The following is a 26,514-nucleotide window of genomic DNA, read 5'->3' on the forward strand; positions in this document are numbered from 1 at the left end:
TTTGCATTCCCTGGTGCTAGCAAAATGCTCTGTATATAATCATTAGGAAGAAGTTGCCAAACAAATAGCTGTTTTGTTTGTTTCTTTGGAGAGATCTGGCCATCCGATATGCACATCGAGGTAAAAAGAACAGAGCATTGATTGGAAAAAAGAGAAACGAACGTGGAAGATGGTGCAATCACGTGGGGTGTTGGTGGCCAGCGATTGGCCCGATGTATATGCCGGTGATTAACGGTCACAGATATCATGTTGCATCTACACCAAAGATAAACATCCCCAAACCAGGAACCAGTGACACAAACAAAAGGGGAAAAAAAATATGAGTCTAAGCCTGGTGCTGTTTTTAAGTTCTGTTCAACAATCGGAAGACACCATTACTTACACTTATATCTGTTGTTATTAGCAAACAGAGGGGCACAGGGAGAGAGGTGTACAATCCTGGATGCCATTCGTATGGAAGTTAACCTTCAGTTTTTATTTGGAAATAAGAGAGGGATCAAGAAATGTGGCAGGCAGTGGACCGGTCTGGGTATCAGGGTGTGCACAGTGAGGACAAGCAGGGGGACCCATCCTGGTGACGAAGCAAACGGGCCCTACTGTGTATCCAGAAAGGATGATCACCTTGCATTTTAATTTGTTCCAAGCTTTCTTTCTCTCCGGAGTCCGTCTCTGATGCGACATTCAAGAGGACTGTGTTCAGCTAGAACTTGGGTGTGAAGTTCTTTTAAAGGCTCACATGCCAGATCGACTGTGGTTAAGGAGAGTGTGTTTGTTCGATAGGAAACGAGATTTCCCTGGTTGACATATGTCTCCTTTAAAGAGTGTGACTCACGGCCTGTGTACCCGTCTCCTCCTCTCGCCCCACCCCGTGACTGCCTCGCAGGCCATGGGATGTGTTCCTGCGGTCGCTGTGTTTGTGAGAAAGGATGGTTCGGGACGCTCTGCCAGCATCCGAGGAAGTGTAACCTGACAGAGGAACAGAGCAATAGTCTGTGTGAATCGGCAGATGGCATATTGTGCTCGGGAAAGGGTGAGTATCTGCTGGAGCTTGGACGGGTTCCCTGTTCTTCCGTGTGGTTTGTATTGTACAGCAGCATGGTCCGTACAGCCGGCTTATCCAGGCTGAATGGAAACCATGCTGTCCTCTGCTCCGACCAGACTTTGAGCTTGAATTTCTCCCATTCATACGATCATGGAAAGTATTATCAGAAGGAAAGTCTCAAATTTACCTGTATGCTGCTTTCTTTAGTCGTAAATGAATTAGCGATAAAAACATGTGTGTGCTAAGTGGCTTCAGTTGTGTCCAACTCTTTGCAAACCTATGGACTGTAGCCCGCCAGGCTCCTCTGTCCAGGGGATTGTCCAGGCAAGAATACTGGAGCGGGTTGCCATGCCCCCTCTCCAGGGGACCTTCCCGACCCAGGGATCGAACCCACGTCTCCCGTGTCTCCTGCATTGGCAGATGGGTTCTTTACCACTAGTGCCAACTAGACATGTGTAACCTAATATCCAAAAAAAAAAAAAAAAAAAAAAAAAATGAAGCCTTCAAAGTGGTTACAGTCTTCAAGTTGATGGAATAGGAACAAATAAATTCAAGAAGAAAAGCAACCCCACCCAGTGCCCCTCCCCCACCCCCAAAGGGCACTTTTTTTTTTTTTTTCTGAGTAGGGAAAGAATACTAATTAATAGACTGAGTTTTAGATTTTTTTTTGCAAAGTGAGGTTTTTTGTAATTGATTATTTTTAATTTTTATTGTTTTTGGCCACACATGGCATGTGAGATCTTAGTTCCCTGACCAGGAATTGAACCCATGCATTTGAAAGTGTGCAGCCCTAAGCACTGGACTGCCAGGGAAGTCCTGAATTTTAGGTAGCTTGATATTGACGTTTTTGTATAAATTTTCCAAGAGACTTTAAAATCCTGCTCTCGGTGCATGTGGGCCTATCTAAAGGCTGTCACATTCCTCTTTGCTATTGGCTAGGAAGCAAAGCTTCCTTGGTGGCTCAGACGGTAAAGAATCTGCCTGCAATGCAGGAGACCTGGGTTCAGTCCCTGAGTTCGGAAGATCCTCTGGAGGAGGGAATAGCAACCCACTCCAGGATTCTTGCCTGAAGAATCCTATGGACAGAGGAGCCTGGCGGGTCCATGAGGTCGCAGAGTCAGACACGATGGAGCGACTAAGCCTTGAGTGGCTGGAAAACACCTAGAAATTCTGGAAATGTGTGTGTTCTCACTGAATGTTCAAGAGCTGCTCTGCATGGAACTAGATGCCTGGGGGCTTCCCAGCTCACTAGGCTCCTTTCAGAATGGATGATCCCCACTTCCCAACGTGGAGCTGAAGCTGAAGCTGCATTTACCCTCAGACACCTACCCTGGGGACAGGATTAGCAGGTAAATACCTTTCTGAAGAAGACACAGGGAAGAAAGAGAATTGCCTAATAGCCAAGGAGGCGTCCTCAGAAGTAGAATAAATATTCTGATTAGAGTCATTACATTCTGAAGACAGAGACTCATTTTTTAAGCATCATTAATGTAGAAAAAATATATAAAAAAATAGATTGACTAAACATTAGCCCAAAGGAATTTCCTTAAAATGAAACAGGATGAGAAAATCTCTCTAGTTAACGCCTTTTCAAATTGTTTGCTTTGGGTGGTGGAAATCTATTCAGGTATCAATGAAGAGTTGAAAGCATATTTGTCTAAACTATCTGTTTGCCCTTCAACGGGTAGAGAGTTTTAAACCTGGAAGGAATGTAAAAGTGTGATCAGTATCAGGACCTCTTATAGCCTCAAGGATGTTCGTTTTGAGGTCCGTGTTAGTGATGAAGCTGGCATGCCTGGTTGGCAGTGGCTGGCTGTGGACTCCTCTGTTTCTTCCTGTTCTGGAAGAATCCTTGCTGAATTGTAGAGCAAAAAAGGCGTTACACATGAGATCATGGAATTGTATTCTGTCAGTGAACAGTGGGGATGCAGAAATTATCCTTGTCAGCATGGAGGAACCTGCACCCCAAGAACCACAAGAAAAGAATCATGAAACGGATTAAGGGTCTTCAACATGATGGCTGAGAAGAGACACCCCCTTCTGAGTTATTTAAACGGGGCCATCTCTTTCTGGATTCATCTCATGGACTTGCCATATTGCCGTGTACTTTACCCCCGAATTTGTACATGAAAACCCCTCACCCTGGCTTTCGCAAAGGAAATAAGTCTTTTTCTTTCTCCCGTGATGGGGCAGATGTGAGCAGAGGGTCCTGAGATCCCCAGGGCACAGCAGTTTAGCAGCCCAGACCCAGCTGAGTGTTTCCAGCAGAAAAACGAACCTGCAACACGGGCTTCCCTGGAGCTGGGAATAAAGCTGCCACCTCAGGAGACGATGAAGAAATAGCGTTTTATTTCTTTACAAATTGATAGCCAAGACAATAAATCACTCCATAGAAAAATTTAAAACAAGATACATTGTTGTGACCTTCATAACAGATGGAGGAGTTAGAACAGTAGTGAAGTCTGCCTGCTGGGATGTTGGGTTGCAGCATTTTGTCAGGCTTGATGGATGAAAAAGAAAGTCCGACTCTGTCAATGGAGCAGCAAACAGAGAGGTGCCTTGCCCTGACACACAATGGGCTTTTGTAAATAACTGGAGATGAACGCAGGGCCAGGTCTCCCCTAAACTTAGCTACCTTTGACGGATGCATGATACAATTCATAGGATGTTTGGGGATTTACTCCTCTGGATCCAAGAACACACACTAACCTTCTTGTAACTTCCACCTCGATATAGGTCATGCCCTCTAATATCCTTAAAGATGCTGTTGTGTGACAGTTCTTAATTGTGTGTCATTCAATGACCCCTTACACTCTTACATTGGTACTTGTCATCCAGATTAAGTCCATGGTACACCCCCCCCCCACCCCGCCCCATCCCTCATCCCTGGCCCAACCCAGCCTGTTCTTCATGCCTGGAAAAGAGAAAGGGTGAAAAATCATGTTTCAAAAGCCACCCTTTGCTCTGTGTTCTGGTTGCCTCACTCAATGGCTGTCTGGACAGAATCTATAGGATGCACAAATCATTTTTGAAACTGCATGGAAGTCTTCCTCCCCCTCCCCCTGGGAGAAGCATCACAGATAGATGCAAGAGTAGACTGAATCAGATTGGAATCTTAGGTTAACTGATGTACTTCCATTTTCTCATCTTCGAAGGCAGAAGAGTTTCATTTCTTTCCCCTTCTTACATACTAAGGATGCTCTGAAGACAGATGAGAAAAGGTGGTTGATTGCTCAGGAATGGAAGCCAGTAAGCAGCACGGAAGGAAGATCAGAGCGCTCTTTAGGGTCCTTACACTAAGACAGACAATAAAGGAGTTAGGTGATGTGGTCATGAAGTTACTACCCTAGAGATCCTGCCAAGACGGGCCAGCTGCCTCCTTCAGCTGGACTGGGTCTCATGAGTGTAAGTGGGGCCCGACCAGTGGAGCTGAATAGTCGATCCCCTCTTGGCAGTCCTGTGGCCTGTGTTTGTCTGTGTCTGTCTGAGAATCCTTTGCCTAAGTGGTTCCCTTTCTACGCACGTGCAGTTTGAGCCCTGACTACTGATAAAAACAAGTCAGAGCACTCTACAACAAAGGCGTGGCTCTCAGAGGTCCTGATACCGGTCACACTGTGTTAGTATTACATGCTATGCTAATCCTAATTATACAAGCAGAAAAAGTTCCTACCTCTGAGAGGCACAAATAGAAAGAAAAACACAGCTGGGGAAAATGCTGACTGAGAAAAGCTACTTTTTCATCACATATACAAAAATCAATCCCCATTTTTCACTTGAAGTAGTTCAGTGTCTAGTAGACTTTTGGAACTGGAGTTTACTTGTCAAATGGTCCATCCAAGATACCATATTAACTTTAGCTGAGCTTAACCAGTTTTAGGAAAATACTTTGTTATAGCCTGAAGCTAAACATTCCAGAAGCAAGAGCAGTAATTAGAATAGTTTCAGGGCTAGGGGGTAAGTTTAAAAATGAAACGTGAGATCTTTTCATGAGTTGTGACAAAAAAGATATCCTAGGCATAATTGTGAATATCATGAACATAGAAAGTCATTTACTTCTGCTGCTTTGTAGAAATAATTTTGAAATGTAAAGGGGACAACTGTTTTACAAACAACTAAAAACAATCAGATTCTTCCAATAATCATGGAATTAAAGAATGAAATATGGTATTTTCTGAAGCAGTTACCATGAAAAGTCAATGAAATGCCCCAAGTCTTTTTTGTTTGCACTCAGATCGCTAACCATTTACTAAATGAGCTTATGGTAAACACTTCCATGCCTAGAAATTGGAAAGAAAGTTTTTAAAAGTACGACAAATACATTTCTAAAATAAGGTAACACCGTACCTGAATGAGACCAAGAAGAAGCCAGCATCCTTCACAGACTTTAGCCAGAAGGTCTCTGCTCATTGGTTCCTAAGCAACCACCAGGCTGTCAGTCACTCATCAGAACTGAAAATTGTCTAGAATTTGCTTAAGGAAATGCAAATCAACGAGACCCTCAGGAAAGTAAGACAAGACTATATGAAATTATGCTATGGTTAAGCAAAGACTTCACAAATGTAAACCCAGCTCTCAACTCATAACTAGTTCTGACTACTCCCTTACCTTCTTCTTTAGGAGCATGGCAAGGAATGTGGAAAGTTTAACTTGGCTCTTGGGGATTTTTGCAGCTAAAATACAGATAGTCATTTCCATGATATGAAATACCACATAGTGCTTAATGTGTGAGATGTGTTTATACGGATCCTTTCCGGATTCTGTGATGTCAGGAAATCCCTCTCCCTCAACCACTTGGCTCACTCAGTTTCTTAATTCATTTTTCAAGCACTGTGTTTCCTAGAAGCACTAATGACGGATTGCTGCTCATCTTCCAATATATTTGTTTTCTACTTCACCATCTCTTAAGGTGATTTTTGACCAGAACAATTTAGTGATAAGCATCTTTTAGTAAAAGGAAAACCATGTTTGGAAAAAATAATCCATCCAAGGAAATAAAAGGAAGGGTAAGTCCTTCTTAAGTGTTTTCTTTAAATTTTAAAGTTTTCTTTACTCTTGTTGTAGCCGAAATTTTGCCACATGAGGATCTCATAGCCCATCAGGTGAAAACATTTAGACTGAGAGACCCTCCTTTTGTGACACCATTTAACTCATACATTTTCTTTTAAATATATTTAAGTAACTAATAAAATTATTTCTGGGCAAACCAAAATGTTCTTAATAACCAAAGAGGAGGTTTTTAATTAATAACATTAATTAAATAATTAATTGAAAAGAGGAGAAATGAGTAAGTAATGCAAAAGATACTTTGACCAAGACCCTGAAAAGATGAACATTTTGAGTGATTAGAGCCTTTCTTGATTATGGCAACAAATTCTAAGAATGAGATCTGATAAGGCAAATATACATGAGTTACTGTGTATTTTTGGCACTTTAAAGAGCTACCCAATATGCAGGCGTGTCCCTATTTAAAGAAAATCCCGTAAACAAAAATCCAGAATTGTAAGCACAATAATTTAGTAGTTCTTTTCGTTATAAAATGCATCCCCACCTAATAGAACTTGCTATTCAATTCCTAAAAAAACCAAAAAAACAAAGCACCTTTAAGGCACAATTGAATTCAGGAAGAAAAAAGAAAAAAGGAACATCTATTTTTGAACACCTTTTCTGAAGGCCATCCATAAGAATCAGCCACATTCTGCCCTCATTGACATTTCAACCAGGCGGACCATGGAACATTTGCTCAAGGCTAATTGCAACTGTCTAGATCTGTAATGAAGCCTTTCCTGGATAACCTTTATGAATTACAGTAAGTCAGGCTCCCCTCTGAGTGACTGGCTAGTCAATAAACTTCTCCCTTTGATAGGTTATTAAACATCCACTGTCGTTGCATTGATGATATTCTGTTCTCAACCGAAACCTTTAGTTAAGTGATGACGGCAAGTAGTGCCCTTTCTGATTCCAGGCTCCTGCCACTGTGGAAAGTGCCTTTGTTCTGCTGAAGAATGGTACATTTCAGGAGAATTCTGCGACTGTGATGACAGGGACTGCGACAAACATGATGGGCTCATTTGCACAGGTGCCGTATCAACCAACCCTAATCGCTCTTTGTCATAGTAGGCAGTGGAGACCACACTCACTGTGCCCTGCCGCAGATGGCAGGGCAGGAGAGCCTCCTTGCAATCAAGACCTACTGTTCATTGAAAGTCACTACAGAAGGGGAGGGGCATTGATTCCCAAATCCAGAGGAATGCACAAGAATAAAGCCAAATTATATGGCTGTTGGGAAACTTCCACAAAGTAACCCCTCTCCCCTATTTACGCAGAAAAGAGAAAACAATGGTCTTGAGAACCATTTTACTTTGAGCCAGATGTAGGCAATGGAATATTACTTTAAACAGGTCCCAGGTGCCTCTTCCAAAGACCATTGGTTGATGTGTTGGTTGTGTGCGAGGAATGGGGTGTGTGTTGAGGGGATGGGAGCAATGAGAACACTTAGCAGTGTAATAGCTATTGCTTTCTCGAGTTATTGAATCCCGATAATCAGTTACGTCAATAAAATACATCCCCTTGAATAAGCTACAGGGAAAAGAGACATATATATCTGCTCTCCTTACTTCCAGTGGCAGGTAAAAGATGAAAGCTTCCATGTCATTAAGCTAGACCTTCACTTTCAGTCCACCCCTATGAAACAAGGCTCCTCTTCTGATTCCTCAGCTTACCTCATTCTATGTCAAGGGACTTGGTAGTTTTCCACATTTATTCATAAGTCAGACATAACTTGCTGTCTACAGGAAAACGAAATTATGACTTGGAAGCCACCTGGAGTGACACAGGATGGTCACTCTTAGATGCTACGCACAGGGTGGCATCAAGCAGCTGCCATTAATTGTGTGAAAAATTAGATTTCCCATAGCTGCTAAATGAGATAAGATGGTTACAGAATAGAATCAGAAAATTTGCAGAGGATGAATGAAATGGTCTTGCTGATGAACAGCTACAGTTTGGAATGACATATTTTATAATGTGGTGCCTTTCTATCATGATGATGACTGCCCTGTGTACTCTGCTGCAGGGAATGGGATCTGTAGCTGTGGAAACTGTGAATGCTGGGACGGATGGAATGGAAATGCCTGTGAAATCTGGCTCGGCACGGAATACCCTTAACGATTACGTGGCAGGGAACCGGGTTCTTTCTTCTCGGCCCTCAGAACGTATAAATGCAGAGGAAACCATGTATAATCACCACTACAACAGGTCGAACAAGACTATTGTATGTTTTTCTCTTTCTGAATGCCTGAATGAAATCTGGGTACCCATTAAAAATGAGTTAAGCAAATTCTGATGAAAATAGCATCAGAAAAAACTTTTCCTACCTTCATTTACATCAGTGGTTCTCAACAAGGGCAAACTTTACCACCCAGAAAACGCTTGACAATAATGTTTTCAGGTAATTTTGATGGTCACCCTGGGTGGCGTGGAAGGCATGTTAGGGGTGGATACCCAGTGGGTGGGCACCAGGGATGCTGTGAGCGTCCTCTGGGGCACAGGACAGCCCCCACAGCAAAGAATGACCTGACTTCACATGTCAAGGGTGCCTGAGCTGAGAAACATTGAATTACATGGTTGTTAGAAATGTACAACCCTATACAAGAAAGACCATATTTGTGTCTAAGGAAAAAATACAGCCTCACATAAATCCATTGACCATATTTTGCCAGGATTCCATATCACTCATCATTTCCATGGAGACATAGGGAATCCAGACACCCATAGGACAAGGGGCAGAAACTACATCATCAGTGCTTTTGAAAAAAAGAAATAAACCTGGTCATTTTAGCCATTAAAGTCATTTGTCTTATCCCCCTTTAGACTCACACAAAAACAGACTCTCTTAAAATGAAGGAAGATATTATGAAAAATGTACAATTCAACATTTTAAATAAATAGTGACATAACTTGCTTATATTCTGTGTCAGTATATATTTACCTACTGAGGATTAACTCCCCCAAATGAATTTTTATTCAGGGGTATCTATTTTCTATTTCTAGAACATTTTTTAATATTGGGCAGGGGTTACATGTATAAGAATTCTGATTTTTTACTGTTTAAACTACTCCATGGTAACTTGCCTTTTAAAAAGACAGCATATAGTTAGATGTATGATGGGCCTGAAATATACATTCACCTCCCTTAAAAACCATTTGTAAGGATACATTACTTATTGGAAAAGTAGGCTCATGCAAAGAAATCAAGAAATTATATTAAGATTAAAAGTCTCAAAAGCTCAGAGGGTTTAAAAAAAAAATCCAGAAATGCCTGAAATAGAAATTACAAGTATTCAGTCAATAATAAGAACAAAATGTTTATTTTCTTAATGGTGAAATTCTGCTCTGTATGAAATTCACATTGAATTATGAAAATGTACAATAATTCAGACTTCCCTTACATATTTACAGTTAAATCTACTTATACACATTAGTTAGGCAACCCTTAATTATTTAGAGCTAATAAAAACCCCACTTTTTTTTTTCTAAAGGTGATTTCTATCTTGTAAAATCCTAGAATAATGTAACAAAATCATTTCCATATTAAGATGAAAAGTTTTACTTGGAAATTTTCCTTGATGATGTAAATATTCTAGAGTTGTGGCTTGGACTTTTCTAAGTCACATCACCAAAAATAAGGAAAATATGCATCTGCTGAGTTACTGAAAATTTTAATATTGAAAATTATTTAAGATAAAATTTAACTGATGCTGATTTTGATAGTACTAATAGTGTTCTCGTACTTTAAGAGATTTATAAAATTGTCATTTCTATCCTGAGATTAAGGAGTGCAACCATGTGATTGTATCTCTAGTCTCAAGTTATCAATCAATATATCAGTTTTTGTAAATGAGGGAAATAGGAGCTGTGAAGAAACAATACAAATTATACTCTTTCCTCTTCTCTATCTAAACACTTTAACCCTCAAACAAAGCTGTTATTGTTCAGTTGCAGTTCTGATGCCTTATGTGATGCTGCACAGACACTGAACTTCATTACCTTATCCAGCCATCATAATTTGCACAAAAGACCTTCAGGTTCCTTTCTTGTAGAACTTTGGTTTCTATAAAGGACCAGATGGTAAATAGTTTAGACTTTGTGGGTCACATACATCTCTGTTACAAATTCTTGTTTGTTTTCATTTAATATTTTAAAGCTGAAAAAACAAATTCATTCTGAGCTCCTGGACTGTAAGAAACATTGGGAGATGGATTTGGCTTGTACCCAAGCAGGAGTTTGCCAGCCTCTGCTCTACTGAAACTGCTCTTAGCTTCCTCTCTTGTCGCATAACCCTCGATGTGTCTTCTTTTTCTTATCATTCTCTACATCTCTTACCCCTTTTCATTAACAGCACCTACAACGAAAGTGCTGTTCTTTTATTTTCATTTAACAAAAATGTCCTTGGCATTCATTTTTTTTAAGAAAAAGTTAAAATATGGAGATATTAGTGTATTATAAAGTTCAAAATGTGATTGGTCCAAATTTTTTGACAAAGCTGAAAATATAATTCAGCTCTATTCTGGGGTTCATTTAGCTCAGAATTATTGAACCAAAAGGAAATTATGGCATTAAGTCACATGGTACCTACACGCTAATGAATATTTTTCTTCTAAAACAAAAATATTTTCATTTTACCACTTTCTGTCTGCTGCAACAGTTCTTGTGTGTGTTTATGTATGATTTTGGGTATCTAGCAATGCAGACATCAATAGATCTATGAAGAAGTGATTTAACTTACATGTTTAAGTTGGAGAAAAATAAACATAGTTATGTACAAGACATAAATTTCTACCCTTCTTAGATGTGATTTTGTATTTTGATTTTTGATTCCATTGCTTAGATAGAAACTCCCTCTTCAAAAAAAAAAAAAATGGCAGGGCAAGAATAAACTTATAACAGTTGGAGGGAAATTTCATTGGCTTATTCAAGTTGGTCAGTAGTTATAGTGGAAATACGTCAATTGGGAAGGATACATGTTTGCCAATGGTGTTAGCACCAACCCAGTTTGCTTGGCAAACCATCACTGAGGAGTTCCTCCATAAAGGACTTTTGAATAAGAGTCTACAAACATCCTGAGACCTAGGAGAATCACCCTGGACTCTGAGCCAATCTGGATTCTCACCATGCATTGGAAGGAATGGCCTCCACCACCTCAAATGCAAACACAACATGGGGATTAGACCAAATGAGAGAGAAAACCAAGAGAAAACAAAAACAAGACATAACTCAACCTTTGCAGACTCACTATCAAAGATGTTGAAACCCCACTCAGTATTGAGTCAACAGGCCACTTTGTAAGCAAACAAAGCTACTCTAAAAAGTGTATTTTACTCCAGAGTAACACAGTTCACATCTGGAGTCTGAGATGCCTGCTTAGCTCAACAGCTATCCCTGGATATAGTCTCCTTCTAAAATGTTCATACTCCCTCTAATATTAGGGAGATAACTTTAAATGAAGTGGTACATGTTTATCTTTTAAGTCGAAATGTATTTTTTTCTTGTATTTTAAAAAAGAGCCAAATCTAGTATTGGTCATCCTGAAAACAGCTGACGGTTTTAGTGCTTTAAGCATTCATTAAGCAACTGGCCAGATATGATAAAGAAACTCCTCTTGCACTCCAAGAGGCAAATAATTAGATGGACCATGGCAGGAGTCTTGTGGGTTCATCATGGCACTTTTGAAGCCAGTCCTTAACCGAAAACACTCAGGGCAAAGGAACATTTAGAGCAAGAACCTCTAAATTCTCCAAGATTTGTAATGGAATGATGCTCAATTCCATTGTACTCTTTATATAGGTTGGACCATTTGCCTCTCTTCTATAATTTTTTCAGGTTAAGTTGTAGCAAAATATTTTAGCAAACATAAGAAAATAAAATTATATCACTTGAAATATGAAAACAATAAACATTCCAGAGCATTGTTGAGGAATGAGTGAAGCAACAGCTCCCATAACAGATGAGCAGACATAACCCTTCCACACCAGACACGAATGCAAAAGGCATGTGATACTGGAAAGACTCGATAAAATCAACATACACACATGCAGGTACAGATCACATGGTGGTCTCCAAATACAAATGAATTCCATCAGATTTACTGTACAGAACATCAATGGTGACAGATTGCACTTAAAACGGCAAACTTAGTTTTTGAGGGGGGAAAAATGGTGGAGACTTATCCTGGAAAAATAGCAAAAGAGGTATCATCAAAGAGCTAAAATCTTCTTTGGCATGGTAAAGGGGGAGACTGAGTTTACTAAACTTATTTACATGACATTTCTCTATATCTGTGGGTGATCCAATGCCATTTTGTTACATAAAGTTGTTCAATGTTCTGGAATATGCCTTCATATAAATATTTTATTCAATGTGTTGTATTTATGAATACAACAAATGATATTAAACACAGAAACTGTACAATGCAGACAAACTCTTTGTATGTAGATGAGCAATACACACCAATGGCTCTTGAAACACAGGTCCTACAACATGCAGTTCATCAGTGCTGTCCTCGTTCCATGCAACAGGTCAGACCAGACACAGAGGAAGTGATCTAACTAAATCACAACTAACAAGGAGCCCTCTGCAGTACGTCTAAACATATATTAGAAGAAAGTATTTGACATCCATTCATAGGGAAAAATGCCCTTATAGGTAACTCATGTAAAAAACAAAACAGAGGTACACATTTACTGAAATCTCATTCATTTACAAAAATAAATCTTGTCATAATTTTAACCAATAAACAAGCTTGCAGGAGAGAAAAAGAAACCAGCAAGTAGGGCTGATTACCAAAAACATATAGGTGGGGTTTTTTGATGTGTGTGTGTGTGTGTGTGCACCTGTGCACACATGCACATAGTAGGGTCAGTCCATCTAATTGGAATTTCAAGTTGTTATTCAGTTTGTCACATACTATGGATTATATGTCTTCCCTAAAAATTGATTAATGTAATTCATCTAATGTATTTTAACTTAGCCTATTAAAAATAATAGGCTTTGAAACGGTGTAATAAGAAATCAAGAGAGGTCAAAAGAATCATTATGTTGTATTTGTACTTTAGCATTATCAACAATAAATCTACTCAGATGTTATGCTAACTTTTTATTTATTAAAGAGGAATTCAATATGAAAATGAAATAAGCATAAACAGTTAAATTGATAGTAAATCTTTAATCAGCTAAGCAGGCCAAAATTTTTAAAGGCTGGGCAAAGGCTGTCATGGAGACTTAGGAAAGCAGTGACAAAATAATTCCCCAGTAAATACAGTGCGGATGGGAGAAAATGGCGACTGGGTCATCCTTCCACATAGAAAATAACAAGAGGCCAGTACATGGATCCCACATATAGCTTTCTATAAATGAGGTTTAGTTTGGTCTCAATTAACTGTTCAGAGGAGAAAAACATTGAAATTTATTAAGTATATACAGTTAACAAATATATTTCCAAACAGTTTAGTATCAAACATTTTGAAACACTTTAGAGCCAATGGTGAACATTTTGCATGGTTTCTTCACTGTGGAGTCAACTATTCCTGGACTTTCTCAGTTGCTGTCTTCCCTAAGCTCAGAATTCAGCAGTTGGAAATCCCAAAGGAAGTTAAGAAAGCAAAATCAAACAAAAGCAAGGAAAAAAAAAATACATATATATATATATTGGATGGACTGAAAACTTGATATTTGAACGTGTTGGTTTGCCTTTATTTTTAATGTAGAATAATTCAACAGACTGCATTCTGAGATCATGGCAAGGCACCTCTAACTCAGCTACAGGGCCACACGGACCCCAGAAGCTGAGTCAGAGGTATGGACCGGTGAAATACACAGTACCTGACTCAGCATGCTGAGCTAAAAAAAATACTTTTTTTTCCCCCTAATGTGTCCGGTTTAAAAACTTGTCATTAAACACCAAAAATATTAAAGTCTAATTTATAACTAACATTTGCATTGCTGCTGCAGGAAAGAACACAACAGCCGCCTTGCCCATGCTCTGCCGAGTATGAGTGGAACGCAGCCCAGATCGGGGATGGTGTTAAGTCTGGTTCATTAAAAACAGAAAGGATTCTCTATCTGAAATGGATTTAGGTAGCGCAATTCTTGTAGGTTGTTAATCATTGATTTTTTTTCCTTTTTTCCCAAATAATGAGGATTCATAGATGAAAAATGAACCTTAATCAGGCCTACAAGGCCTACAGAGTTCTTCTGACCCACTTTCTCAAAAACCAGTGGGTCTTGCTCGCTGGGCAAGGCAAATGTTACCATTACCAGTAAGCTTGTGATATGTATAAAACACACACACACACACACACAAAGAAACTAAGGGGCATGTCAAACCCAGATCATAGAGCGCTTCCCATGACCGCGTTTGACCCCGTTTCTCAGCCCAGCCGCGTGGGCCTCGGGAGCACAGTATCTGCTACTGGACGGGGGGTATATGTGTGTTTCATCAGTAGTGTGAGCCGGAGATCACAGTCCTAATCTTTATAGATGCAATTTGTCATAATAGGTTTAGAAGGCTTTCCGTTTCCCTGATCGCTTCCCAACTAAGCCAACCACGACAGTTAAGATTGGGAGGAACACCATCCCTACAAAAGGTCACAGACAGTAGAGCCAGCAGCCCTGGGAAAAATAAATGGGAAGAAGAGAACTCCAGAATAGCACAGGTTTACAGCATCTAACTAGAAATTTACTCAAGAGTATCTGTGTGCTACAAAAATCGAACTGAAACACATGGATTTCGCCGAAACGGGACTCAAAAAGGAATATGGGTAGCTGTCAGCAGGCAAGGTGTCGAGTGGACTCGTGAAGGAGGTCATTCACATGAAGTGTCACAGTCACAGAAAAGATATTAAAAAGGCATTCCATATCTGGTAGGGCATTCCATGGTCTGAGTTGAGCTGGTTGTCCAGGTGTCTTCTTCTTGTGGGGGGGTGCGACGCGTTGAGATTTATCCACTTGCAACCAAGGAGTTCGGGCCAGCGGGGAGCAGCCTACCCCCAGCGGCTCCTGGGCCCCCGGAGGAAGCGGGAGGGTCTGGCCGGGATAAATGGCTCAACGGCGCTCGGGGGCGAGTCAGTCACAACACCCGTGAGGGTCTGGCTATGTCGTCTTACTTTTGTTGACTGGTTTGCCTCCATTCATGATGGCCGACGCGCTCGTGCTTTTACTCGGCGTCACCCCGGCCTTCGGGACCGTTTCTCCGACGTCATGCAAAGATGGTTCTCGGTACATGGCAACTAGTGGTGGGGACAGGGGAGGAGGGCAGAAAAGGAGACGTTACCTGGTTAGGCTCACGCACAGACCTCCGCTGGAGGCCCAGTCTTTTTTCCCGGAAGTCGAGTAACCCCATCTAGAGGGAATTCCTGTTTTAAAAGCAGTAAAAACCAGCCCCTGAACAGAAAGTATGACTTCCTTTTCCATTTTCCGGTTTTGTGTCTCCAAACCGTGCACGTCGGTGTGCCTGGATTTTTGTCGAGGAGAGAAGGTTTAAATGGGGGCTATAGACACACACACACACACACACACACACACACACACAGGCCACAGGAAGTATATGAGAATGGCAAGCATTTAATCCAATTCTCTTTGTTCAGCGAGAAAAAGCCAGACCCTCCTCCCACTACATGCTGTCAACACAAGGACACTCATTCCCACTCATCTTCTCCAGTCTAGGTCTTTAGGTCATTAAATTCAAACTCTCAAGTGATTAAAAAGCAACATGATAACACTATGTCAGCTTCGAAGCCATACAAAGCAACAGGCAAAGCCAGAACCTTCTGGAGCTCATTGTTTGAATTTTCTCTCCCGCCAGTCGTGCACAGACCCCCTTAAATAACTGAAGGCAAGTGTGAAACGTTCTATATTTTTATGCCTCATTTTCAAATGTAATCCTGAAAATCTGTAATTGATATCCTATAAGGCAGAAGTGCCGAATGGCAAGAGGATTACTGGGACTGACATCCGAGGAGGCTCCAAGGAATTGAGTAGTATCTGGTGACATCACTGATTCCAATAGTTCATGTGGTTTTGTTAGAAAAGGATCCTAGGGAATCCTGGGAAAGGAACTTCCAGACTTACTGGTGCTTGGGGAAAATGAGCTGACTTAAAATCTTCTGCCATCAGAAACACACGTGAATTAGAGCTGCCCAACCTGCTTTTAGGGTTTCGAAAGCTGATATTTTATGAAGATACCTTATGTTTCATTAGGATGAACCACCATATGCATATATACACACATACACATATATACAGTAACGTATACCAATCTTAAATGCACAATATAAGTAGACACCTGTGGGACCACCACCCAGAGCAAGGTAAGAGACATTTCCAGCCTTCCATGAGGTTCCCTTGTGGCCATGGCAGAGTCATGGATGTGGGAGATAAACATGTAATACATCTGATCAGGATACTGCACACACAACACTCACCTTCCAATGGCTTGGGTAGAAAATGAGCTGCTGGTTTGGTTTTCTTTACTCTGTTTCCTTTCATAACTTGCCCTTCTTTATTCAATCCCAAAAACCAGGCTCTGCCAGATTCCTGTTGTCTGTACAGCATAGATGAGTAGATTACATAATAGTTTTCAAAAACAGATTCTTTAAACTTGCACTCAGGGGTAAAAAGTTCCTGTTGAGAGAAAAGGAAGAAGTGAAGGTTAGAGGAAGGGGTGGGAGCTTCCTTGTATTTATTTCCTCTTCCTTCTTGCAAAAACTCGTCTAGGATGGCCGGCCAGGCAGCACTCGGGCATGGATGACCAGATGTTCCTCTTCCTACAGGTGTTAACTTTTATCAACATACAATATGTTGAGAAGAAGCTGCTACTTTGGGGGAAAATATATATATATATATATACACGTATGTATGGGGCTTCCCAGGTGGTGCTAGTGGTAGAAAACCTGCTGCCAATGCCAATGCAGGAGAAGTAAGAAACGTAGGTTCGATCCCTGGGTTGGGTAGATCCCATGGAGAAGGAAATGGCAACCCACTCCGGTATTCTTTCCTGGAGAATCCCATGGACAGAGGAGCCTGGTTGGCTATAGGCCATAGGGTCGCAAAGAGTCGGGCACGACTGAACTGACTTAGCACACATTCATGTATGTATGTATGTATGTATATAGGCAAAATTATGGATGTCCTCTAATTAGAAAATAGAAGACAGGAGCAATAGTATTTGGTTGAACAGGATACAATTCAAGCAGGGTATAACCAGAAACAGCACGATAAAGTATCACCCTGTGCATGCCTTTGTGCTAAGCTGCTTCAATCATGTCCAACTATGTAGGGCCCCACGGACTGTAGCCTGCCAGGCTCCTCTGTCCCTGGAATTCTCCAGGCAAGATTACTGGAGTGGGTTGCCACGCCCTCCTCCAGGTGGTCTTCCAGACCCAGGGGACAAACCAATATCTCCTTTGTCTCCTGCATTTTCAGGCGGGTTCTTTACCACGAGTGCCACCTAGGAAGTCCAGCACCCTGTATTCACAATAAATTTAAATAATAATAATGATAATATTGGGTTGGTCAAGAGGTTACTTTAGGTTTTTCTGTAACATCATATGGAAAAACCCAAATGAACTGTTTGGCTAAACCTCTATAAGATATATTGAAGGTATTTGCTAACCTATTTTCAATATTTCTGTAAGAATTATTATTACATGATAATCTAACAGTTTCCAGTTGTTCACTGGATCACTGATATTACAGGATGACATGTTTTACCTACAAAGAGACAAACTGACACCTCAAACCAAACCCCTGACAATCAGTTGGCACACAAGCTAGCCCCTGAAGCTGAGGCCAGGGGTCATGTTAGCTGGTCATAGAGACGGGAGCTGAAAACCACAACCTAAGCCATGGTCTGGAGCCCCCCTGGAACTCTTCAAGAGAACCATCAATGGCTGTTATGCCTAAGTTCCACTCCACATATTTTGAAACAGCACAATGAGTTAACATGACTTTCAACACCATAATCTACATCAACTGATGAATAACACACAGTTGCTACTTTAAAGTTATTATTAATATTACAAATATTCATAGATGAGTTTTACATACTTCTAGAAGTTAACCTACAAAAGCATTTCTGATAGACTTCGTTGAAAAATAATTTAAAAATTCCACCTTCCTAGTTGCATATCATGGAAGTCACTTAACTAGCTTTTGTGGCTATTTTATATAGGCTCAATACTGTGCTATTCCATATTTATGAAATACAGATGCAAAATAGACCTTTATTGTCATTATCTTTTTGAAAATATCACGTACTTAAATTTTTTTTCACCTTAATAGATTTTTATGACTGCTGAAAAATGGTAACTTTGTTTTCTTTTAAAGAAGTTATTTTCTAGGGAGGGGGGTTCAGGATTGGGAACACATGTACGCTCGTGGCGGATTCATGTTGACGTATGGCAAAACCAATACAATATTGTAAAGTAATTACCCTCTAATTAAAATAAATAAATTTAAATTAAAAAAAGAAGTTATTTTCTATACACATTCAGAAAAACACATCATTTAGGATCTAAAAAAATAAAAGCTTTAAGAGTTAAAATTATGCTAACCATAATAAGGGGCATGACATTGTTTCCTGTAGAAATGGTCTTTAAGTATTTCCCATGAGAGTGTTAATTATCAAGTGGTGTCTCTTGCAGGATACAATTTATTCAGAGTGTGCCATAACTTTAATTCAATGAAAGTTAAATTGTTTTCCAAGGGGAACAGGTTTTGTTAATGGCAGATGCTTCTCATGACAAAGATGACAGTTCCAGTGATTAATTTGATGAGATTAAAATAGCAGAAAGATAGGTTTAGCCCCTCCCAAAGGAATTTATGTAGCCCTCATTTGAATAAGGTACCATCTGAATAAATGTTCTGGTCTTCCACTAAGTTTTATTTCTCCAAATATCCTATTAGTTCTCTCACTAATAAATGATAGCCTTGGTAAGTCAATCTCCAGGCCCTGAACAGAAGAAAGACTAATAAAAGGGTCCGAGTTCACACATTTGTGGTGAGGTAAGGAAAATAAACAGCGCAGGAGCAGCCACCCCAGTCCAAGGTCAGGGTGGGCGGCCGGGAGGAGCTGCCCCATGTCCAAGGAGCAGTGGCTGTGCGGGAGCAGGAGGGCCAAGAGGAGCTACTCCACATTCAAGGTCAGGAGGGGCGGCGGTGAGGAGATACCCCTCGTCCAAGGTAAGGAGCAGCGGCTGCGCTTTGCTAGAGCAGCCGTGAAGAGATACCCCACGTCCAAGGTAAGAGAAACCCAAGTAAGATGGTAGGTGTTGCGAGAAGGCATCAGAGGGCAGACACATGAAACTATACTCACAGAAAACTAGTCAATCTAATCACACTAGGACCACAGCCTTGTCTAACTCAACGAAACTAAGCCATGCCCTGTGGGGCCACCCAAGATGGTGGGTCATGGTGGAGAGGTCTGACAGTATGTGGTCCACTGGAGAAGGGAATGGCAAACCACGTCAGTATTCTGGATCATTGAAAAAGCAAGAGAGTTCCAGAAAAACATCTATTTCTTCTTTATTGACTATGCCAAAGCCTTTGACTGTGTGGATCACAATAAACCGTGGAAAATTCCGAAAGAGATGGGAATACCAGACCATCTGACCTGCCTCTTGAGAAACCTATATGCAGGTCAGGAAGCAACAGTTAGAACTGGATATAGAACAACAGACTGATTCCAAATAGGAAAAGGAGTACATCAAGGCTGTATACTGTCACCCTGCTTATTTAACTTAAATGCAGAGTACATTATTAAAAACGCTGGGCTGGAAGAAGCACAAGTTAGAATCAAGATGGCTGGGAGAAATATCAATAACCTCAGATATACAGATGACACCACTCTTATGGCAGAAAGTGAAGAGGAACTAAAAAGCCTCTTGATGAAAGTGAAAGAGGAGAGTGAAAAAGTTGGCTTAAAGCTCAACATTCAGAAAACGAAGATCATGGCACCTGATCTCATCACTTCATGGGAAATAGATGGGGAAAGAGTGGAAATGGTGGCTGACTTAATTTTTTTGGGCTCCAAAATCACTGCAGATGGTGATTGCAGCCATGAAATTAAAAGACTCTTACTCCTTGGAAGGAAAATTATGACCAACCTAGATAGCATATTCAAAAGCAGAGACATTACTTTGCCCACAAAGGTCTGTCTAGTCAAGGCTATGGTTTTTCCAGTGGTCATGTATGGATGTGAGAGTTCGACTGTGAAGAAAGTTGAGCAACAAAGAATTGATACTTTTGAACTGTGGTGTTGGAGAAGACTCTTGAGAGTCCCTTGGACTGCAAGGAGATCCAACCACTCCATTCTAAAGGAGATCAGCCCTGGGATTTCTTTGGAAGGAATGATGCTAAAGCTGAAACTCCAGTACTTTGGCCACGTCATGCATAGAGTTGACTCATTGGAAAAGACTCTGATGCTGGGAGGGATTGGGGGCAGGAGGAAAAGGGGACGACAGAGGATGAGATGCCTGGATGGCATCACCGACTCGATGGACATGAGTTTGAATGAACTCAGAGAGTTGGTGATGGACAGGGAGGCCTGGTGTGCTGCAATTCATGGGGTTGCAAAGAGTCAGACACGACTGAGCAACTGAACTGAACTGAACTGAAGGAAAATAAAATGGAATGCTCTAAATCTGGCTTATCCTCAAAAGATTAATAAATATAATATTGGTTGAACATGGATCTTCTGGGACAAACAGATTAGAATTTGGCATGTCCTTTGTCATTTTACTGAGACAGGCCAAGGCATCCAAAGGGCTTCCCTGGTGACTCAGAGGGTAAAGAATCTACCTGTAATGCAGGAGACCCAGGTTCGATCCCCAGATCAGGAAGATTGCCTGGAGAAGGGAAGGGCAACCCACTCCAGTATTCTTGCCTGGAGAATTCCATCATGGACTACAGTCCATGGAGTTGCAAAGAGTTGGACATGACTGAGTGACTAACTCTTTCACTTCACTTTCAAGGCATCCAAACATAGAAATAAAACCTAAAGCAGGTTTTATTGTTAAAAATCTGTCTTAGAATCAGCTGGGAGTGGGTTTGGTAAAGGCTGACTCAGTTGACCATTCAGGCGGAGAGAGGAGCTGGAACCTGCTGCCTAAGATATTGGGTCTCTACCCAGAGCCTTCCCTTATTAAGAGGATCATAGAAGACTGATCTTAAAGACTGACCTCTAGCTTTGAAAACGCAGGTCCACAGAGTAGTCAATCTTTCCTTACACGGATCCGGTCCCAACTGCTGTGATGTATGAAATGTGGAGGATGCTGCTTGCCTTGCATTGGCAATTAGAAATGTATTGTTTATACTCTAAACTGAGGAAGTTGAATATGAAAGATAGTGAAGACCCTTGACTCAGAAGAAGTCGTTTATTCTCAGAGTGTACCTCAGTATGGTGGTGCTAGTGGTAAAGAACCCGCCTGCCAATGCAGGAGACACAGGAGACATGGGTTCAACTCCTAGGTTGGGAAGATCCCCTGGAGGAGGGCACCACAGCCTACTCTAGTATTCTTACCTGGGGAATCCCATGGACAGAGGAGCCTACTGGGCTACAGTCCATAGGGTCATGCGATTAAAGTGACTTAGCACGCACCTTAGTATACCTCTGACACTAAGTCTTTTTAGATACAATGTTTGCATCTTAGGACTCCGAGGAAGTCAATAACACCTCCTTTCTGCAAGCTGTGGCAGTGACTTCACAGGGAGGTGATTCAGTCTTCTACATTAGAGCCAAAGCTTTCAGGCAGTTGTACTGGTGGAGACTGGTTGGTACTTTTTCACCCTTCTTTATTCTCGGTTAAATAATTACTGCATATACACATACTCACATGCACACACACACTACATTTAAGGCTACTATTGTCTAATGCTCTTTGCTAGACTTTTAGAGAATTTAATCTGCTCATGAAATACTGGAGTTGAAAACAATCCCTTCATTCTCAGGAGGACTGGTAGGATTAATAGAAACTGCAATTGGTAACTACTTGTAAGGGACAAATATACTTTTAATTTGCAAATGGGAGACAGAGTAACGGTGAACAACATCTGTGGATCCAGACTGCCTGGCGTCAACCTTGACCCTACTCTTTCCTTGCTGGGTGTCCTTGGGAAAATTACTTAATCTCTGGGCTTCAGTATTCTCATCTCTAAAATGGGAACAAAAATCACAGGATAAGGAACTTCCCTGATGGCCCAGTGATTAAGAACCTGCCAATGCAGGGGACACAGGTTCTATCCCTGGTCCAGGAAGATCCCACATGGCGTAGAGCAAGCAAGCCCACGCACCACAATTACTGCAGCTGAAGCGCCTAAAGCCTGAGCTCCAGAACAAGAGAAGCCGCCTCAATGAGAAGGCCACGCGCCCGCAACAAAGAGTAGCCCTCACTCGCAGCAACTAGGGAAAGTCCATGTAGCAACGAAGACCCAGCACAGCCCAAAATAAATAATAAATAACTAAATAAACAATCATAGAATAACAGGCTGGTTGGAGGAACTGAGTGACACCATTGCTGACTCTGGACTCTTTCTTAGATCTTGAAGCTGAGCAAGTACACCACTTGCAGGCTTGCTGGGTGCAGCCCAGCAGAGCACATGTGAGGATAAATGCCCCTCACTTAGTCTCGGAGTTGAGCAGACAGACGGAGTGGCAGAAAAGGTGACGGTTCTCATGGGAAAACAAAAGCCTTAGACCTTTAGTGATCTGGTTTTTCAAGGAATAAAAATACCCGGATTTCTAGATAAAAATCTCCTGTGTGTGTTGGCAACTATTTGTTTGTTCCCGCTTTTGTTTTTCAATATAGTGTGTATCAAGGATCTGAGATGGCCCCCTGAACACATCAGTTTGAGACCCCCAGCGTGGACCAGCAAGAGAAGAACTAAGGAAGGAAGGAACCCCAGGAGGCTTGTCAATACAGCCCTAACCTGATAGATGGTTTTTAAACGATTGAGCAATACCAAGATTGTGCCAGTGAGACATTCTACAGCTGGCAATGATAGTATGAGAAGACGTATTTAAGTCTAAGCTCAGCTATAAACTCTTTGAAACTGCCAAAATGAAATAGATAAGGAGTTTGGTATGTCTTTTTCTCGTCCTTCCAGACTATATTTAGAGCCACCAACACTGCCACAGCAAAAATCAGCAGCGATAGAGTCCCAGCAGAAGCTTAAATATTAACCTGTAACTTTGCCAAACGAAATCATCAAATCACAGAAGAGAAAAAAACACAACAATGAAACAAAAATTTCATATCTCCTTTTCTGTTGTGGTTGTTTTGAAAGGAAAGCACCATCTGTGGTGTACTTATTATCTTAACAGTAGCAGCAGAATTCCTCTTTGGAGGGAAACGTCTTTGTTTAGGAAAATACCGCGATGGGCCATTTGCATGCAGCAAGCTAGGCTTCTCCGATCAGAATGAGAGAAGGGGGTGGGGGGAAATAGAGGACCCAGGTTCCACAATTTGTAACCAATGAATAAGCCATAAACCCAGATAACTCAGCATAATCAAAACCTAATAGCTAACAGTAACCTTGAGAATCTGACTCAGTGGTTGGCAAATTACAGTCCATGGGCCAAATTCATGCTACAAAGTTCAGAGGAGAGCTGAGATTGCATGGCCTGCAAAAACTGCAGTATTTACTGTACAGTCCTTTGCTAAAAAATTTTGCCAACTCTCATCTAAAGATAAATTTCAAGGACTTTCCAACCTAGGGAATTGGGGGAGGGGTCGTTAAGCTAGTTGCGAATATTTCCAAATGAAGTCTGGATTGCACTTATTTTCATATATACAAATGCAGACCATTTGAATCAATATTTTCATCAGTGTTTCAGCCCTGGAAAAGCCTTAATGGTATGTTTTGGGTCTGGGCTTCCTGTGAAAGTGCTGGGCTAACTCACAATCCATTGAGTTACTACATCTCTTTTGTTTTTATCTCTGACTATATTAAAAATTGTTGTTTTGTTGCTTAGTCACTAAGTTATGTCTGACTCTTTCCAACTCTGTGGACTGTAGCCCACCAGGCTCCTCTGTCCATGGGATTCACCAAGTAAGAATACTGGCTGCTGCTGCTGCTGCTGCTGCTGCTAAGTCGCTTCAGTCGAGTCCGACTCTTAGCGACCCCATGGACTGCAGCCTACAAGGCTCCTCTGTCCATGGGATTTTCCAGGCAAGAGTACTGGAGTGGGTTGCTATTTCCTTCTCCTGGGGATCTTCCCGACCCAGGGATCAAATCCAAGTCTCCTGCATTGGCAGGCAAATTTTTTACCACTGAGCCACCAGGGGAGCCCTCCTGTTACTATACAGAACAAATTAATAAATGATCATGAAATTTTAGTAAATATTGATTCAGTTCAGTCAGTTCAGTCGCTCAGTCGTTTCTGACTCTTTGTGACCCCATGAACCGCAGCACGCCAGGCCTCCTTGTCCATAACCAACTCCCGAGTCCACCCAAACCCATGTCTATCGAGTCGGTGATGCCATCCAACCATCTCATCCTCTGTTGTCCCCTTCTTCTCCTGCCCTCAGTCTTTAAATTGGCATTATTCATAAGCTTGCTATTATTTTTATGATTAGAATAAAAATTTATTAAAGCAAGAAAATGGAAACAAATATATTTACAATGTATCTTTAAATAAGAAGCTTTAAGATTATAATTAAAATATGTGGGAACTGGTTCTATAATGTTAAATCTGTTTTCTCCATAATATAGACATGAATAAATTCCTAAAATAATAATGCTTGCAACATGAACAGATGGTATCAGTGCTATAAATATTAGCAAAACTACCACAAAATAAATATGTTTGAAGAAGTATTAACCCAACCATATACCATTCTCACAATTTGTTATGGCTTAACAATGGATACCTAATAATACTACTAACAATATCATTATTGTGTTAGTAACACAGGGCTTCCCAGTTGGTGCTAGTGGTAAAGAATCTGCCTGCAATGCAGGAGACACAGGTTTGATCCCTGGGTCAGGAAGATCCCCTGGAGAAGGAAATAGCAACCCAGTCCAGTATTCTTGCCTGGAGAATTCCATGGACAGAGGAGTCTGACGGGCTACCGTCCATAGGGTCACAAACAGTCAGACACGACTGAGAGACAGTACACATAATTACAGATAACACTTAAATTGTGTATAATTCTGTACCAAGGACTGTTCTGTACATTTACCTACTCAACTAACTATTCCACACTATAATCTATGAGATTGGTACTATTAGTACCCTCATTTTGGAAATGAGAAACGGAGCCCAGAGGGGTTAAGCAATTTGCCCAAGAACATTTATTTTCATCAAGATGACTCATTTAGCTATTCCTATCCATTTATCATTCAACTGAAGAGAGGTATTTCATTTTCAAGTTTAATCATGTTTTTAATTTTATTTTTTTTAATTTATAGTTTGCTTTTAATTGTAGGATAATTACTTTATAATAGTGTGATGGTTTTTGCCATACATCAATGTGATCAGCTGCAAAAATGGGCTGAATTCTTCACCCTCCCCTGAATCAAAGGTCTTCAGCATGTCATTTGACTTGTCTTCTCACTGTGAGCTAAGGGGGAGAGGGCAGAGGCTTGTCAGGCACGTGTTCAGTTGGGTTTGCCCTCTCAAGCTCTCCACTGCCCCGAGAGCACGCCTGGGCTAGCCTGCTGGAGGAGGGACACGTGGAACATAGCCAAGTTGCCCAACTTAAAGTAGCCTGTTTCCAGACAAGTGATCAAGTCCTACCAACATCGACAGAGCCACCTAGCCCAGCTCCATATGACTCTGGATGCACAAGCATTACACATTCAATTGTTCTATCCTACTTCAGCAGTCATTGTTGCCTACCTGGTATCATTAAGGAATTGATAAGCCATACAAATCAGTATTTACTCAGTGAGAACACAGGAAATATGTACCTTAGGGCTTTCTTGCTGGCTCAGTGGTAAAGAATTCACCTGCTGATGTAGGAGACATGGGTTCGATCCCCGGTCCAGGAAGATCCCACATGCCTCGGAGCAACGAAGTCCATGCACCACAATGGAGCCAGTGTTGTGGTGTTGAGCCAGTGTTTTAGAGGCCAGGACCGCAACTACTGAAGCCCGAGCGCCCTAGAGCCCATGCTCCTCAAGAGTAACCACCGAAGTGAGAAGCCCAAACACCGCAACCAGAGAGTAGTCCCCACTCAACGCAACTAGAGGAAAACCCACACGGCAATGAAGATCAGGCACAGTCAAAAAGAAATACACAAGATTATTTTTAAAATGTACCTTTTACAGCTACTCTTTATCTACATCTAACTACGGGTGAAAACAAATATAAATGGAAAATAGTAATAACTGATATATGCTATCACCTTGGCAGAAGTGTCACATGTCTTAGGATATAATTGTTAAGGGGGAAAAAATAGAATAAAAGAGTTAAAAAA

General features: G+C 41.1%; 2 protein-coding genes across 5 annotated transcripts in view; one reads left to right on the forward strand and one right to left on the reverse strand.

The window, feature by feature from the left end:
- Window positions 1-9,005, forward strand: part of ITGBL1 (integrin subunit beta like 1) — a 236,027-nt gene extending 227,022 nt beyond the window's left edge. For both annotated transcript variants that reach the window (XM_070800449.1, XM_070800450.1), the window contains 3 exons: window positions 884-1,030; window positions 7,005-7,118; window positions 8,115-9,005. In XM_070800449.1, the coding sequence (XP_070656550.1) occupies window positions 884-1,030; window positions 7,005-7,118; window positions 8,115-8,206 (353 nt within the window). In that variant the 3' untranslated portion in view covers window positions 8,207-9,005. The remainder of the gene's footprint in view (window positions 1-883; window positions 1,031-7,004; window positions 7,119-8,114) is intronic.
- Window positions 9,006-13,242: 4,237 nt separating this feature from the next.
- Window positions 13,243-26,514, reverse strand: part of FGF14 (fibroblast growth factor 14) — a 634,217-nt gene continuing 620,945 nt past the window's right edge. For all 3 annotated transcript variants that reach the window (XM_070800451.1, XM_070800452.1, XM_070800453.1), the window contains exons 4-5: window positions 16,519-16,717; window positions 13,243-15,324 (exon numbers count right to left, since the gene is read on the reverse strand). In XM_070800451.1, the coding sequence (XP_070656552.1) occupies window positions 15,188-15,324; window positions 16,519-16,717 (336 nt within the window). In that variant the 3' untranslated portion in view covers window positions 13,243-15,187. The remainder of the gene's footprint in view (window positions 15,325-16,518; window positions 16,718-26,514) is intronic.

This window comes from Bos indicus, chromosome 12 (assembly GCF_029378745.1).
Source record: "Bos indicus isolate NIAB-ARS_2022 breed Sahiwal x Tharparkar chromosome 12, NIAB-ARS_B.indTharparkar_mat_pri_1.0, whole genome shotgun sequence".
Lineage (NCBI taxonomy): Eukaryota > Metazoa > Chordata > Mammalia > Artiodactyla > Bovidae > Bos > Bos indicus.